This window comes from Octodon degus, unplaced genomic scaffold (assembly GCF_000260255.1).
Source record: "Octodon degus isolate 3935 unplaced genomic scaffold, OctDeg1.0 scaffold00048, whole genome shotgun sequence".
Taxonomy (NCBI): Eukaryota; Metazoa; Chordata; class Mammalia; order Rodentia; family Octodontidae; genus Octodon; species Octodon degus.
In genome coordinates, this window is record NW_004524624.1 from 11,884,141 (window position 1) to 11,899,999 (window position 15,859).

The 15,859-nt window shown below is 40.0% G+C and overlaps 1 protein-coding gene across 1 annotated transcript in view; it reads left to right on the forward strand.

The window, feature by feature from the left end:
• The window catches only part of Eml6 (echinoderm microtubule associated protein like 6), a 275,911-nt gene that overhangs the window by 135,838 nt on the left and 124,214 nt on the right, over positions 1 to 15,859 (forward strand). The window contains exons 7-10 of the mRNA XM_004632420.2: positions 3,710 to 3,911; positions 6,747 to 6,884; positions 8,932 to 9,188; positions 12,174 to 12,386. Of these exons, the coding sequence (XP_004632477.1) occupies positions 3,710 to 3,911; positions 6,747 to 6,884; positions 8,932 to 9,188; positions 12,174 to 12,386 (810 nt within the window). The remainder of the gene's footprint in view (positions 1 to 3,709; positions 3,912 to 6,746; positions 6,885 to 8,931; positions 9,189 to 12,173; positions 12,387 to 15,859) is intronic.

A 15,859-nucleotide genomic window follows, 5' to 3' on the forward strand; every position in this document is an offset into this window, starting at 1 on the left:
ATGTCATATCTCTATCATATATATATATATACATATATATATATATATATATATATATATATATATAAATTGTTTTTGTTCTGGTACATATATGCCTGCTAACAAATGTCTAGTCCCTCCTTAAAATACAAATTCCATTAAAGGCAAGAGCCTAATTATTTCCTCTGAGCTCCAAAGTCAGGCAAATAGTAAGTACTCAGTAACTTTTTTTTTTTTTTTTTTTATGTATTTAGTACAGGGTCTACAGGGCCTGCAGGGTCTCACTACACAGATTGGACTCATAGTGATTCTCCTGTTTTCAGCCTCCCAAGTGTTGGATTTACAGGTGCGCGCCACCATGCCCTCGTCTCAGCGCATCCCAGGGGCGGGGCCGGCACAGGGCGCTGGGGATTGAACCCCAGCCCTGCGCTCTGCCTAAGCAATCACTTGAGTCCGCCGAGCTATCTGATCGGCCCTTAAGTAACGTTTTAAAATTAATGAATTAATATGATATATCCTTCTTCGAGTGCTCTCCTTGAGAACAGGGATGTAGATTTTATTCCTTGGTATCTCCAAAGACTCAATAAATACTTGCACTTTTGATATTTTATTTCATTTACTCAGCAATTCTCGCTGAGCATCTGCCGTCTGTTGGCCACTGTGTTAGGTACCGAAGATACAGCAGTGAGTAAAACCAATGGAAGTCTCATCGTCATAGATTTTAGAGAGAGGACGCAGGTGGGAAATAAAGGAATGGGGTGAATTTTCTTGCTGATATTGGCACATCAATACCTGTGTATTTGCCAGTGTCTCTGAAGAACAAGTGCTGCACCCTTTGTGTCATAAAAATATGGGGGATGCGAAGCCCAGTAGGAAGACAGTAAGTTCAGCCCTCTCCTGTCAGCCCCTGCAGAGAAGCACAAAGCAGGAAACGGAAGTATAAGGTTTCCTTAGTGGAGACGAAGCCCTTAGGAAGGTTAGAAGGAGATTAGGATAGGAAAGGAAGGGGCAAAGGCTGCCACGGCGGGCAGCGTGGCTCGCCCCTGGAGCTGCGTGCCTTGCTGTGCCCCAGAGCTTCTGCTGCGGTCCGCTTGCCAGCCGTCCTGGAGTTCCGGAGCAGGACTGACTTGGGCTAGCAGTCGCGGAGGTCTCCCTGCTCGCGCCTCACAGCAGAGAGCTCACATCTACCTGTGCTCTTTCTCCTTCCATTCCAGGGTGCAGCATGATGAATTCAGAGCATGGGGCACAAATAGCCTTGTGCCTTAAAAGACTAAAAAAGCTAGTATTTTATATCATCTTTCACAGATCACAGACAAGGATTGTAGTTAGTGTTTCCTTTGACCCCAAATTACTCCTTCCATTGTTCCCATATTCCATCTAGCTTAGTATTTATTGTGGATTTTTAAAAACACATTTTACTGGTTTTAGCAACTGTAAGTTCACAGTACAGCTGAGTGGAAAGTACAGAGAATCTCTGAGCCCCACTCCCCACACATGCTCGGCGCTTCCGCCCTCAGTGTCCGTGGTGGGTGGTGAGTGGATGAGCCACGCTAACCCGGTGTTCATGCCCAAAATCCCTGATGCATGTTAGGGGTCCTCTTGCGCATTTTGACTAATGTATGATGACATTCATCTGCCTAAACTGTCCTACTGAATAGTTTCAGTGCCCTAAAAATCTACTGTGCTCTCTTTCTTCCTCTGTCCTGAGTTTTTTAGTTTTGTCTTAGTGTTATCAGAACTTTATATTTAAAAAACCTATTTAATAGACCTCTCAACACAGTAAAATTACTTTCTTGATCAAAGAATACATGTTTCAAAAATTATACAAACCTAATTTCAGAGCCCTTTGCTTTCAGGGGGGTGCACATTTGGATGGGACATTACGTGTTCTTCAATCAGTCTTCCCTTAAAAGAGAAAAACTAAGGAGAAAAAAGGCCTCTCCCTTGAGTATCGGACAGAACAAGAGTGAAGCTGGGGTCCCCAACTTCTGCTCCTCTGCATACAAAGACACGAAGCCTGCTGAGCAGGCGCCCCAGATTGCAGAGCTTATTGCAGGCTTGCCTTGTTTGAGAGGAGCTGGAAGGTGGGATTGCTTGTGTATTTCCGTCTCTGCTGTGGGAATATTCCCTACATAGGTCAGTAAATAGCAAATGCAGAAGGAAATAAAGTGGACCTGAAGCAGTTAGCGATCAAAACGCCAAGGATTTGCTTAAAAAGCATGAAGTACTGTGGAAGTAGAAGGTCAGAGGGAAGAATGCCGTGCTTTTAGAAAACATTCCATAAATTCAGACAGGGAAGAAGGGCGTCTTCGCTGACAAATGTTTGGTGGTATTTTGAGATTGAAATTAGTTTCATTTGCATATTCCTGGGACATAATACATCTGTTTATTGAGTACAGTGAGTCTCAGTTCTTGTGAAATACATACTAAACTTGCCTAACATAATAATGAAATATTCTGTAGTATCACCATATAAAATTTACGCACAGTATTATGCTAAAGATTGAAGGGATTACTTTTTTTTAGTACTAACCTTTTCATAGCAGATCAAAAGGAGATTGTTTCCAAGTTAGGTTTCATAAATACCCATTTGTCCTCATATTCATTTTAAAATGTACTTAAAATATGTCCTGCTGTGTTGGGAGCCACTAAAGCTGGAAATTGCTCCTGTGTGGGAAGGCAAGTCCAGGCCTCATTGCCTAAAGCAGTCACGCTACCTCAGTCTTAAGAACATCCTGCCTGGCTATTGTTGAGTGTCAGTCACTAGGCAACCTTGTGTCTTCTAACTTTAAGAAAGGAATAAATAAACGCCCCTACTATTGTTCGAGGGTCTCTGCCAGTTAGGCATGGGCCATCACCTGACCTCAGCTATCATCTCTTGTCTTTATTTTCTAAATCCTTTCACTGTTTTTTCCTGGGGACCACTGAGAGGCCAACACTGCTGTCTTTGCTTTTTTTTTTTTCCTGTACTGGGAATCGAACTCAGAACCTCACACTTGTCAGGCAGGCACTGTGCCGCTAAACTATATCCTCAGCTGTCCAGCTGTAAAAACACACAAATTTCCTCAATCACACAAGAAAGAATGGTTGCTCTAGAGCTGATGTCACAGGGATGGGAGAATGTCAACCTGTGTAAAGTGACATGGAATTATTTTTCCACCTGTGGGAGTTTCTAAAATGTGTCACTTTAGATCAGTCAGCAAACCACTTAGAAACAAGTGTCCAATATGCAAACCAGAACCCACTCACTTGTTGCAAAGTGCCGATTAAACCTGAATACTAAGATTTTATTTTATTTTTTAATCTTTTATTCTATTTATTTGGTACAGGGTCTCACTACACAGCTTGGACTCGTAGTGATTCTGTCTCAGTGTCCCCAGCACTGGGATTACAGGTGTGCACCACCATGCCCAGTTTCTGTGGCCAGCATGGTGTGTCCAAGAACCCAGGGCTGGCACAGCGTGTAGTACCAGAGATCGAACCTGAGTCCTTGCACTTGCCAGGCAGGCACTTAGACCACTGAGCTATCTCCCCATCCCCAAGGTTTTAGTTTAGAAAAACAAATTGTACATTATCATATTTTGTCTTAAAAAGAAAACTTCATACATGTGTCATAGGTTGGCCACCACTAGCTTGGTGAAAGATGCTAGCTTGGTGAAAGATGCTTATTTCAGGTGTTTTGCTTTTATATGTGAATGTTATGAAGAACTGCTTTCGCTTACTTTCCCAGGCCTTTCTATCCGGAGTGTGTGCTGGAAAGCAGACCGCCTTCTTGCAGGGACCCAAGACAGTGAGATATTCGAAGTGATCGTGCGAGAGCGAGACAAGCCAATGCTGATCCTGCAGGGCCACTGCGAGGGGGAGCTCTGGGCGCTGGCCCTGCACCCCAAGAAGCCCCTGGCTGTGACAGGCAGCGACGACCGCTCTGTCAGGTGAGGACCAAGTGGCAGCTACCGTTGCTTCACCAACTTCCTCGGGGTAGCAGATTTCACTTGGCTAAGTTTATTTGTAACTTAAGAAAAGGATGAAATGCAATAAAGTACCACACGCTTTCCAAATGGGATATGAAGTTTGGCTCAACCCTAGTTGGCTTTTATCTTGTTGTTATCTTGAGTACTGTGATTTTATTTTTTAAAATCTTTTATTTTGGCTCCATGTAAGTCACACAAACATTCTTAGAAGCAAAAATGCATAAATGAATACTATCTGGTCTGGTTTACTGTTCTCCTGGCTCACATGAGCTCAGCCCGCTCATCTGTGAGGAGCCCATATTTTCTCTCTTACACTTCGCACTCTGCAGGGGGCTGCAGAGTCATTTTGCTGTGTGTCTACACAGGACACTGGGTATCAGGCCCAGCGCCTTCTCACGGAGCCACATCCTCAGCCACTTTCCTCACCTTTTTAAAAGTCTGAAACAGGATCTCACTAAGTAGCAGGCTTATATTTGCCTCCTCCCGCCTCGGCCTTCCCGGAGGGCTAGGGTTACCAGTGTGCACACCACGCCTCGCTGCCATCTCAGTGTTTACCCAGTTTACTCTCTCACTCTCCTTCCTCCTCTGAGGGATTTTAAAGCGCTTTCGGTGCATAAGTAAATTACTATTTTTTTTGTAAATTCTCAGATGGAATTTGAACTCTGTCAGCACATTGAAAGAGAAGGCTGGTTTCCGGGAAGACATACAGTTTATCAGGGCCTCCAGAGTCGCTGCTGTGGATCGTCCTGTCTCTTTGGGAGCACAGTACAGAAAGACTGTGAACCCGATGTTCTTGTGATTGTTGAAGGAATGAGTATGTGGCTGAAAAGCTTGAGAGGAAGACTTACACTTACTTCAGCATTTTTGTATTTATGATGAGCTTTAAATGCACTCAAGAGCGAAGTGAAAACAGAGTCGATGAGAATGACTGATCAGTTGACTGGTTGATTACTGCTTCAGGTTTTAGCAGCTAAAACAGAACATGATAGACTAGCCCAGAGGTCACTACTTCTTCCCACTTATTCTACATATTATGAATTCAATCAAGATGCAGTCTGCTCAGTTCTCCTGTTTAGTTTGTACTAAGCATGAAAGCCTCATTAATCTCACAATCAGTGGAAAGGGACAGTTGTCTCCTTGGGCAGCATGAATGTTAATTTGGTTTAAGAATTTTCTTAATTCCCTCCTTTTGTTTTTTGTTGTTTGTTTCTTTTGTTTTTGTCTTTTTGAGACTTTGTTTCACTATGCAGTTCAGGCTGGCCTTAAGCTCACTTTATAGCTCAGGCTGGCCTCGAGCTCTGGACATTTATCCTGGCTCAGCCTCACAAGTGCAGGGATTACAGGTACCTGCCACCGTGCCTGGCGTGAGTCCTTCCTTTTATCCTTCCTTTTGTTCTGCTTGCCCAGTGCAGCCAACATAATGCCATGAAGCTATTCAGACACTTGTGTAACTCCATCCATATCCATCCAGAAAGGAAAGATGTTCCTACAGCACTTAGAGTTTCCACTTAAGAACTGAATCACATCTTGGAACTGTGATCATCACTGAAGAGCCCTGGCTGCCAGAATCTGTTTTATTCCTCTTAACCAATTTTTTTTTATTATTAAATGTAATGGTACAATTTTGATATATTGATCACATTCATCATAGAGAATTTACACCTGTACATGATGTATTTTGAATCCTCTTTTTGTTCCCATTCTTTTTCCCTCCCTTCAACCTCTCTTCCCCTCCTTGTTTACAAAGCTTTGTTCCCATTTCATCAGTCTTTTTTCATTTTTTCCTTTTCCCTTTCTTCCTTTTCTCCCTTTCCCTCCCACTTCCCCTTTCCTTTTGAACAATTTCTTCCCACTTCATAATGTCTATTATAATTTTAGTTCTTTTTATACTTTCATTTTAAACTTTTAAATGCAATTTTATACTGAATTTTGAAATTTAGGAAGGGTAAGAGTTATAGTTGTGTTTTGTTTGAGACACAGTCTCACCGTCGCCCCAGGCTTGCCTTGCCGTCCCTAAGAGGCTCCAGGCTGCCCTTGAGCTCTCCATGATCCTTCCCCTACCTCAGCCTCTCAGTGCTGGGATTACAGGCACGTGCCGCCATGCCTGGTTTAACTGTCATCATTTCTTGACAAAGTTGAGTTAATGACTCCAGAGGGTAGTCCCATTTCTAAGGAATAATGGTTTCTTTATCCCTGTAAAGTAAATCTTACATTGCTTAATATAGTACAAGGCTAAAAACAGTGTGATGAATAATGGATGAAGTACTGAGAGACTATCGAAAGTCACAGTATAGGCCACCTAGAGAGTCAGGGCTCCCCATGTAGCTCCCCATGCTGAGGAGTGGGGCTCGTCCCTCCTAATGGCAACTTCATCCAAGGGAATTATCATGTGACTTAACCTTGCATTCTAATGCAGAACTCTAGGTAGTCATATATGTGCTAAACAAACAACAGTGGCACCAGTACGTCTTCTGATCCTATAAATGTGATTAACAACCCCTATAGGACAGTTTTTTATACTTTTTGTAGTAGCATTTGTATTTTCCTTCTTCTGAGAATCTCAGAATCTTTGGAAATGTTATTTCATATTTCCTGCTCGGTTTTTCAAACAATGAGAGTGACCCAAGATGAATGAAATACCTTCTCAGGTTCCCCAAAAGGCTGTGATGAAGGACCCTGGGGTGCAGCTATTCCAACTTTCTTGCTAGCATCAATGTGATGAGAAGGCCTTCTGCCATGGGCTGCCTGGCAACTCCGTGAAGTTGGTTTGGTTTTGTCCTTTGTTATTGTCCTCAGGCTGTGGAGCCTGGCTGACCATGCCCTGATTGCCCGCTGTAACATGGAAGAGGCAGTGCGCAGCGTTGCCTTCAGCCCCGATGGGTCTCAGTTGGCCCTGGGCATGAAGGATGGGTCTTTCATTGTCCTTCGAGTCAGGTAAGTACAGATGTTGAATTCCTATTTAGGAATGCACTCATGTGAAAAATTAAGATTCTTGTCATAATATGTGCCTGGACCTTAGAAAGCACACACGTGATCTTTCAAGTACAAATGCTAGAGACGCTGAGTCCTCTGTTAGAAATTCTATAGCACAAAACATTCATATGCTCAGATTTCTTTGATAATTTCTTTGGTAACAGAGCTTAATTTAGTGAGTGAAGGTGAAGCTGTTTACGGTCTTGCAATTTCTTACTAGAAATAATAATATCTCACATGATTAGATGCAAAAATATTGTGTTTGCTGCGCAGAGTTGCCCAGTGCCTCTAAGGAGATGGTATATAACATACAGTAATGACCCTTTCAAAGAGTACAATGAATAACAAATTCTCAGGCACATTTAATCCCAAAGGCTTTGGATAAAAGCTCTGTATTTAAGCCAAGAAAAGAGGAAGAGAGAACAAAGCAATGCCCATCAGCATTAGGCTTTTAGAGGTGAACTTGAATGAAATAATTATTCTACGTGTAATTGGTACTAAAATGAAATATTTTCTATTTACTAACATTGCATATTATTCCTGCTAGGCAAGATTTATGAGCCACTCTTGTAATTCCTCAGAAGGCATTAGTGCTTTCTTGGCTCACACATTTTGTTATTACAGAAAAGATTTGCAGCTGTTCATTAGCCACTGCATGTTTTGCACAGAGAAGATTCTACATGGCACTAAAGAATGTTCTTGGCACAGTTCATTACGCTAAATTCTCATTACCGGCCACACATAACTCATTACCAAACTGATGGGCAGCACTTCCTCTGATTAGTGACTTCCTTTCCTTTGCCCGGTGATTTATGGAAAGATGGATAATTGCTTGATTTCTTTTTGATGCATTTATCAAGACAAGAAACCCATATGCACCTATTTTATGATGTTCTAGAACACTGTCATGCTAGCAGATGATAGACGGTATAAGGGATTATTGTGTAGAAGCAAAAACTCGTTATTATTTACGCATTCAGTTTGTTTTAAAGTTGAAGAAGTCATCTTTGCTGCTCAGGCACCTCCAGCCAGGATCTCTTCTCACCGTTGGGAGGAAAATAACTTATTGAGCTTGAAAATACAAGCAGAAATTCTTAAAAGAATATGATTGGAAAAGACGCAAATTATTCCAGTCGTATCACATTCATTGTTGACCTTGCATAGTGAAAAATTAAATGATCATATAATTTAAAATTTTTCTTCTATTTTTTGAACTTGCTGTTTTATAACAATGAGCACCAACCCTAATGATCACTGGTTTCTCATTCTAAAAGTTTAATAGAGATGGTTTATTTTTATGCTGAGCTTGTATATTTTGCATATCTTAAAGGCAATTTTAAAAGTTCCAACATCCAAAATTTTAGGAAAAAATAGTACATAGTTGAACATGAAAACAAGTATGCAGTGCAATAAGATTTTATATTTGAAATTTTAAAATATTTTTCTTCCTACAGGATGAACTATTCATGCAACAATATGATGAATCTCAATTATATTGTGCTAAATGAAATAGGATATAAAATCAATATGATATATAGTTGATGATTTCATTTATAGTAAACCCAGTAAAAAGCAAAATAAATTTGGATGCTAGAAATAAGAAGGTTTTCGTGTTGGATGATTTGAAACTACACTGAAAGTTCCTTTTGGATTGAAATGTTCTGTTCTAGAATAAGTGCCTGCATGGCAAGCGCAGGGTCCTGAGCTCAATCCCTGGTACCACAAATAAAATAAAATAAAATAAAAATAAAAAATGAAATGTTCTGTTGTGCCTGGTTATGTAGATGAGTGCTGTTGAAATTTTAAAGTATTTCAAATGTTTATTAATTTTCATAAACTGGCATTATATTGTGAGTATTTCATCTTTCCTCAAAAATTTAGTCTTTCAATTTCTGTAAGTTTTCACTGTCTTTCAAAATGTTTTTTCCTCTGAAGCATGTTTTAAAACATGACTTTGATTTTCTATTTCTAGATTTTCTGTGTATCACTTTGCTTTTTATTCCTGCAGAGATATGACAGAAGTAGTTCATATCAAAGATCGGAAAGAAGTCATTCATGAAATGAAATTTTCTCCAGATGGTTCCTACCTTGCAGTGGGATCCAATGATGGCCCAGTAGATGTCTATGCTATTGCCCAGAGGTACAAGAAGATCGGGGAATGCAACAAGTCCACGAGCTTCATTACGCACATTGACTGGTCCTTGGACAGTAAATATTTGCAGACTAATGATGGTGCTGGAGAACGGTTGTTCTACAAAATGCCATGTGAGTTGTGCATAGTCATGGGATGTTTGTCAAAAAACAAAACTTAGAACCATGTGAAGAAAATATAAGACATGTCCTTGTGACCACAGGGCAAGGAATGTTTTCTGAAACAGTATCCCCAAATTATAAGCCCTCAGAAGGTTAATGAATCAAAACATATCAAATAAAAAAATAACATAACGAAAGAGACCATGAATGAAATTCAAAGACAAGGCATAGCACAGGCATAAATCCCTGTGATTCTTATAATGGAAAAAGAATATACATCTATAATATGTAAAGAATGCCTAAAACTAAGTGAAAGGAAATACTACTAGAAAAATACACAAATCTGAAAGGACCAGTCCGTTTATAAACTAAAGCGTCCTGACAATGATAATTAAAACAACACTGGGTACCATTTAGACTGGCAGAAGTCTGTCACTGTTAGATGAAGTAGAGGAAGTGAAAGCCACATCCTCGCCGGTGGGGGTATGCACACGAGCAGGGGTGCTTTTCGAAGTGTTTGTAAAAATGATCATTTCTCAATGATTATCAATAAGAGGAGACATTAAGTAAATGTGACATATATATTCATATAATAGAATATTAGAAAAAAACTTCAACTGGAACTACTTGTGTCAATAGGATAGATCTCAAAACTACAAGCTGAGCAAATAAAGGTTACTAAATGGGATGTCTAATGTGTGATCATTTGTATAAAATTTTAAGGGCCATGATTAGATATGTATGGTTTTTATTTCTTATTTTTTATTTTTTGTATTTTAGGGAAGGGTCTACAGAGTGTTCAGGGTCTCACTACTAATTCGGACTCATAGTGATCCGCCTGTTTACAGTTTCCCAAGAGCTGGGATTACAGGCACACACCACCACGCCCAGTCTCAGTTGCTGTCTCAGCGTGCCCCCAGGGTGGGGCCGGCATGCAGGCCCAGGGATGGGACCCCCCCCCCCCCCGCCTAAGCAGGCACTTTAATCTGCTGAACTATTTGGCCAGCCCTAGATGTGTATGCTTTTATATCTACTGTCCTTGCTTGATGTTATTTCATATATTTTTCCACATAGTAGAACATATTTGTCACTTGCAATAGCAGCAATCGTCCTGGTCTGTGATGTCACTGATCTATTATTGTTTCCTCTTTCTTTGCTAGTATAGACAGTGCAGCTTCAGATATGTTTGTAGAGCTTGGGTTTTCTCTGCTAAGTTACTACCTTGGATCGTATTCTCCAAAGCAGGAGCAGTGGGCCAGGTTTGTGTTCCCGCCACAAACGCTTCAGTTCCCCGGTCTTTTAAATGAATTCTTATATAATGCTCCCACAGTCCAGAAGCTTGGACTGCCCATTTGACATGCACAAGTAATGTACTAGACACCTGTGCTCACAGTCAATGGAAAATAATATTTATTTTGAAAGGGCAGGTATTAAAAAATATGCGTAATTGTGTTGACTTTGTATTTTTAAATAGTGTGTAGCTAAGTATTTCCCAAACATTATTGTTTGTGTTTCCCTGTTGTGTGCTCTTATGTTGTTCTCCCAGTGAATACTGCTGACAAGCTGCTGGTGGGAACAGAATACTGTGCCATAGCTTTGGAAGCATGCGCAGTACAGTCTTCAGGACTATTGCTCTCAACCAGTTATACTTATTCCATAATAACTGTATGAGTTCCATGCCTAGAGCTTTTATTATTTATTTATTTATTTATTTATTTATTTATTTATTTTGCACTAATGAACTTGAATTTGCATTTATTCATCACAAGGCTCAGCCTATGCAAATATAAATCTCAGAGACTTCTAGTACTGCTTCCCAAAGACAAAACAGTTCAAGTTGGGGTTCTCACTCTTAGGATCCATTGTCTACAGTTTCTTAAGTTTAACTTCAGTTCACGCTTCACTTAGCTGTTGAGTTAGGGCTTAAAGATAATGTAATGCACAGATTTTAGGTACATACTTTGAGTCTGATAAATTTATACACCTATATAAATATAACTTCATTCAAGATGTGCATGTTAATCAAAGTTCTGTTGTTATAGTAGCAATTTAAGTAAATTTCAAAATTTACATTGTGTAGGACTAGGGAGATAGCTCAGAGGCATAAGCACCTGTCTGGCAAGAGTGAGGTCTTGAGTTTGGTCTCTGGTATCCCCCCAAAAAAGATTATATGATAACTTTAATTCAAACTTAGTTTGTTTGTGAATCTGGTGTACTTTTTATTTTTTAATTTTATTTTGTTTTATGGAAAAGAAAACCAAAATTTCATAACAAAACAAATAGAATAACAGTAGTTAATATATTGCATACTGTTAACTTTAAAGTAGTTCTTCAAATACAAAATTTTAATGTCCATATCTTATACTTAAAACTTTTACATTTAAATAATCCATTATTTTCCATGCTGGCCCCACCCCTGGGGCGGCTGACTGCAACTGAGACTGGGCGTGGTGGTACGCGCATGGAAGCCCAGCTCTTGGGAGGCTGTAAATAGGCGGATTACTACTAGTCCGATCTAGTAGTGAGACCCTGAACACCCTGTAGATACTTCCCTAAAATACAAAAAAAAAAACCAATTATTTTTAAAGCTAATTTATAGTGTGAATTTAATTTTTTGTAAACATTCTTGAAGTATAAAAAACAAAAATTCAGGATAAACTTTTAAGTTTTTGAACCTAGAAAAATGTTGGTAACTTAATGGGAGCAGATATAACTTAATAAGGTTATTGCATCAGTTGTGCAAAGCAAACTGTACTAAGATACAGGAAATAGTTCAGAATATTATATTTAGAACAATAATCATTTTCTGTTCTTATATGTGAGATTTGAGTGTATTTCTATAAATACTGCTGCCAAAACTTCAAAAAATGTCTAGTTAAAACCTGTAATTTCCTTGATTTATACTAGTTTTTAAAACTAATAGGTAGACCTCAGAAAAGAACAATGAATAAAGTACAATATATTTTTATGTAGCATCATATAATTTATTACTTTCAGCTGGAAAGCCTTTAACAAGCAAAGAAGAAATTAAAGGGATTCCATGGGCTTCCTGGACATGTGTGAAAGGGCCTGAAGTGAGTGGAATTTGGCCCAAATACACTGAAGTTACTGACATCAATTCGGTAGATGCAAATTACAACAGCTCAGTATTGGTGTCTGGAGATGATTTTGGGCTGGTCAAATTGTTTAAATTTCCTTGTCTCAAGAAAGGTAAGCCAAAAGATTGTTTCACTGAATGAAGATGTACTTTGGCCTGTGCACAGAGTGCGATGAACCCGTTCCCCTTGCTTTGCGATCTCTTGCCGTACGTGCTGGCAGCTGCACTGACCCCAAGGAAACTTGTGCGTTGCAATCCTAACCTTACTTGCAAATTTTGCCATGAAATATCTCATGTGTTTATTTTTTCCAAGTCACACTAGTACATTGTTAGTCTTTGGAAACAAAAAAAAAAATCATTTTATTTATGGCTTTCTGTTTTTATTAGTGGATTTTCCATTTACAAAATATAGTAATTCTTGACCATTGAAAATGAAATGGACTGTCACACCACGCTGTACTTTTTTCTTTCTAAATGAGAACTGTAAGCCTTTTTTCTTGGTTTCCATTCAACAAACCCTTTATTTTCTCTTGTATATTTAATTTTACTCTTCAATAATTTTTCATGAAATGTATTAATGAGATCCACTTTTGCCACCCTAAGATACATGGTTTTGCAAATCTAAATGAAAATTTGTTAATACAATTAATACCATTTTGTGATTTTTAAGTCTTGTATTTCACATTTAAAACATATCATATTTTATGTACATTTATGCCAATATTCATAATTTAAATTTGATAGTCTATTAAAATATTATATGCAAGTTCTTTTGTACCACCCAGCTACATAAGTTTAGAAAAGCAAAGCAGATCTTCTTAGTCATAATTAAAATAAAATCTCAAGGTGATTGTTCTGGGAGAAGAACAGCTGATGGCCCCCTCGCTGCAGCATCAGTTTTGCAAACCAGATCTGCAGAGCTATAACTGATGAATTTTTGAGTGAGAAGTTGGATTCAGTCTTTCCTGCCCTCACATTTTTTGTTGCATTTGTTTTATTTTTGAAATTGTTTCTGTTCCATTGTGTGCCACCTTTAGGCTTTGTGGAATGGAACTAAATTAACTATGTATCAACCCCCCACCCTTGTCTCTTCCCAAGTTTAGACAAATCCACAGGCTCCTTGGAGACTCTCCTGCGTGCCCTGAACATATGATCTTGAGAAAGCAATCAGCAGGGCCAGGCTGCTTCCTGAAAGCTCTTTCACTTGAACGACTTTTAAATTAAGCAAGGAAAGGGATGGAAAAATGTAATCAGAAAGTCATTTTCCGCTGTCAGTCTAGAAGCAGCGACAATTATGGTACAAATGAAACATAAAATGCACAAAAAAATCACCATCACTTACATTTGACAAAATGACCATCAGTTTAAAATACTTGCGCACAAAATTATCCCACTGTGCCAAATTCAAACTCAGTGCCTTCCTAACAGATCTCGTGATTAATGGGGCACAACCTGTTAGCTTGAGTAATGCACTTGTAGAGAGTAAATTAAGCAAGTTAGAAGGTACCTGAGAACTTAGGATTCAGGGCACCATAACTAAGGCAGAAGTGGTTCTGCTGCAGTGTCAGAACTGGAAGCAATGTACTGCATGGCAGTTGGCATCTCCTGTGTATTCCCAAACCTTGTGAGATGTACCGGATCTGGAAGATAGCGATGGAGATGTGGGTCTGTTATTAGGAGGAGGCAGGTAGTGCTGTCTGTCAAAGTGAGATCCCACATAAGCCAGTGATCCGTGGCCCAGGGCATGTGGGACAGCAGGAGGGCAGACTGGAGGGTGATGCTGTGGCGAGAGGAGCAGCAGCTCCCTCAGCAGCCTGCCCAGGTTTTCATGTCCTCACAGCAAACTGCACAGTTCTGAAAGCTTGCACTTTGCCTTAGAGACTTCCAGGCTTTTGTGTTCTTATTGTGCCAAAACTGCTGGAGGGGAAGTTAATGAAAATGTGTAGGAATTATTGGTAGTAATAGTAGTTAATGGAACTAGTTGCTCTCCAGCCAGGGCACCAGTAACAAGTCTCTCTCCACCTCTTCCAAGTTTTGGACCAGGAATGGACAGACAGAGGCTCATGACCATGAGCAAGTGAGGAAGATGAAACAAGCTTTATAGTTTTCCATTGTCATTAAATGAAATTCACAATCAAGCTAATTTGGAGCACTTGAGATTATGTGTGCAAGTGATTAGATGAAAGTGTTCTGTAGTTAATAAAATTATATGAATTTGGTTTCCTCATTTTAACAGTTTCCAAATCTTTAAGCAATTAGAATTACTGTTGATGGCATCATGCTGCTGTAAGGCTACATCCTATTGGGTCAGTGCACAGACATTGACCTGAGTTTAAATCCAAACTTTACATGACACATACCAGCCTTAGCACCCTGACATTGTCCTCAAATCTCATATTTTACCTGTGTGTTCCTTACAACTTTTCCACACCACCCCACTCAGATACATAGATTTGGACAACTACATCCCATGGTAAGCAGCCTAGGGACTGTGGACGTGAGTTGTGAAACCTGGAACCTTGGATGGGAGGTGTCAGCCTTCAGTGTAGCTTGGATGGTGAGCAGGGGACAAAAAGGTGAGAACAGCAAGTGAGGGGAGAGAAGTGTAGACCCTGAGGCTGGACAGGGCATCCGGGGCAGTGTCATGAGGGCCTTGTAGCCCCTGTTAGAAAAGTGTGAGGAAAAACTAAAGAGGTACCTGTGTGGAGGATTGATATGACTCATTGGAATCTTTTTTTGTTTGTTTGTTTTTGTATTTTAGGGAAGGGTCTACAGGATGTTCAGGGTCTCACTGCTAGATTGGACTTGTAGTGATCCGCCTGTTTACAGCCTCCCAAAAGCTGGGATTACAGACATGCACCATGATGCCCAGTCTCACTGCAGGCCTGGGGATTGAACCCCCAACCCCTGTGCCTGCTTGCAGATGCTTTAATCTGCTGAGCTATTTGGCCAGCCCACTCATTTGAATCTTTAAAAGAACATTTGGTATTATATAAAATGGGCTGGGTAAAGAGAGTCTTCAAGAAGAGGGGTTATTTTGCAAGAATCTTCCTGAGAGATGATGCAGCTAGGAACAGTTGCAAAGAGAGGTGGTTCACTTAGGGATCAATTTCGAGGCAGAGCTAAAGTCTCACTGCTAAGCTGGAGGAGTAATACAAGGGGAACAAAGAATCAGTGAGGGTGTTCGTGAGTTTTAGGCTTTAGCAATCAGATGGAAGGAGAACCATTTACAGAGATGGGAAAGCAGAAAAAGAAAAGGTTGCCTATTTGAGGCACCTGTTAGACACCCAAGTGGACAAGGCACGTGGGTCATTGGCCCTTCCAGGACAGAGTTCAGGGCTGGAGAGGAAGTTTGGCAGTCCTGGGCACAGTGACAGTTTTTGAAGCCATGGCAAAGAAAAGTTTGATAGAAAAGAGATGAGAGGCAAAGCCTGAGTCATCCTAGTGGTACAGAGGACAAACGGAAGTCTTGTCTAAGGAAAGCAGTGAAAGAGATGGATAAGGCTTTTATGTGTTTGATAAATATTCAGTAAGTGTTGTTCTAGAGGATGGAGATATATCAATAAATAAAGCAAAGAAAAATCTC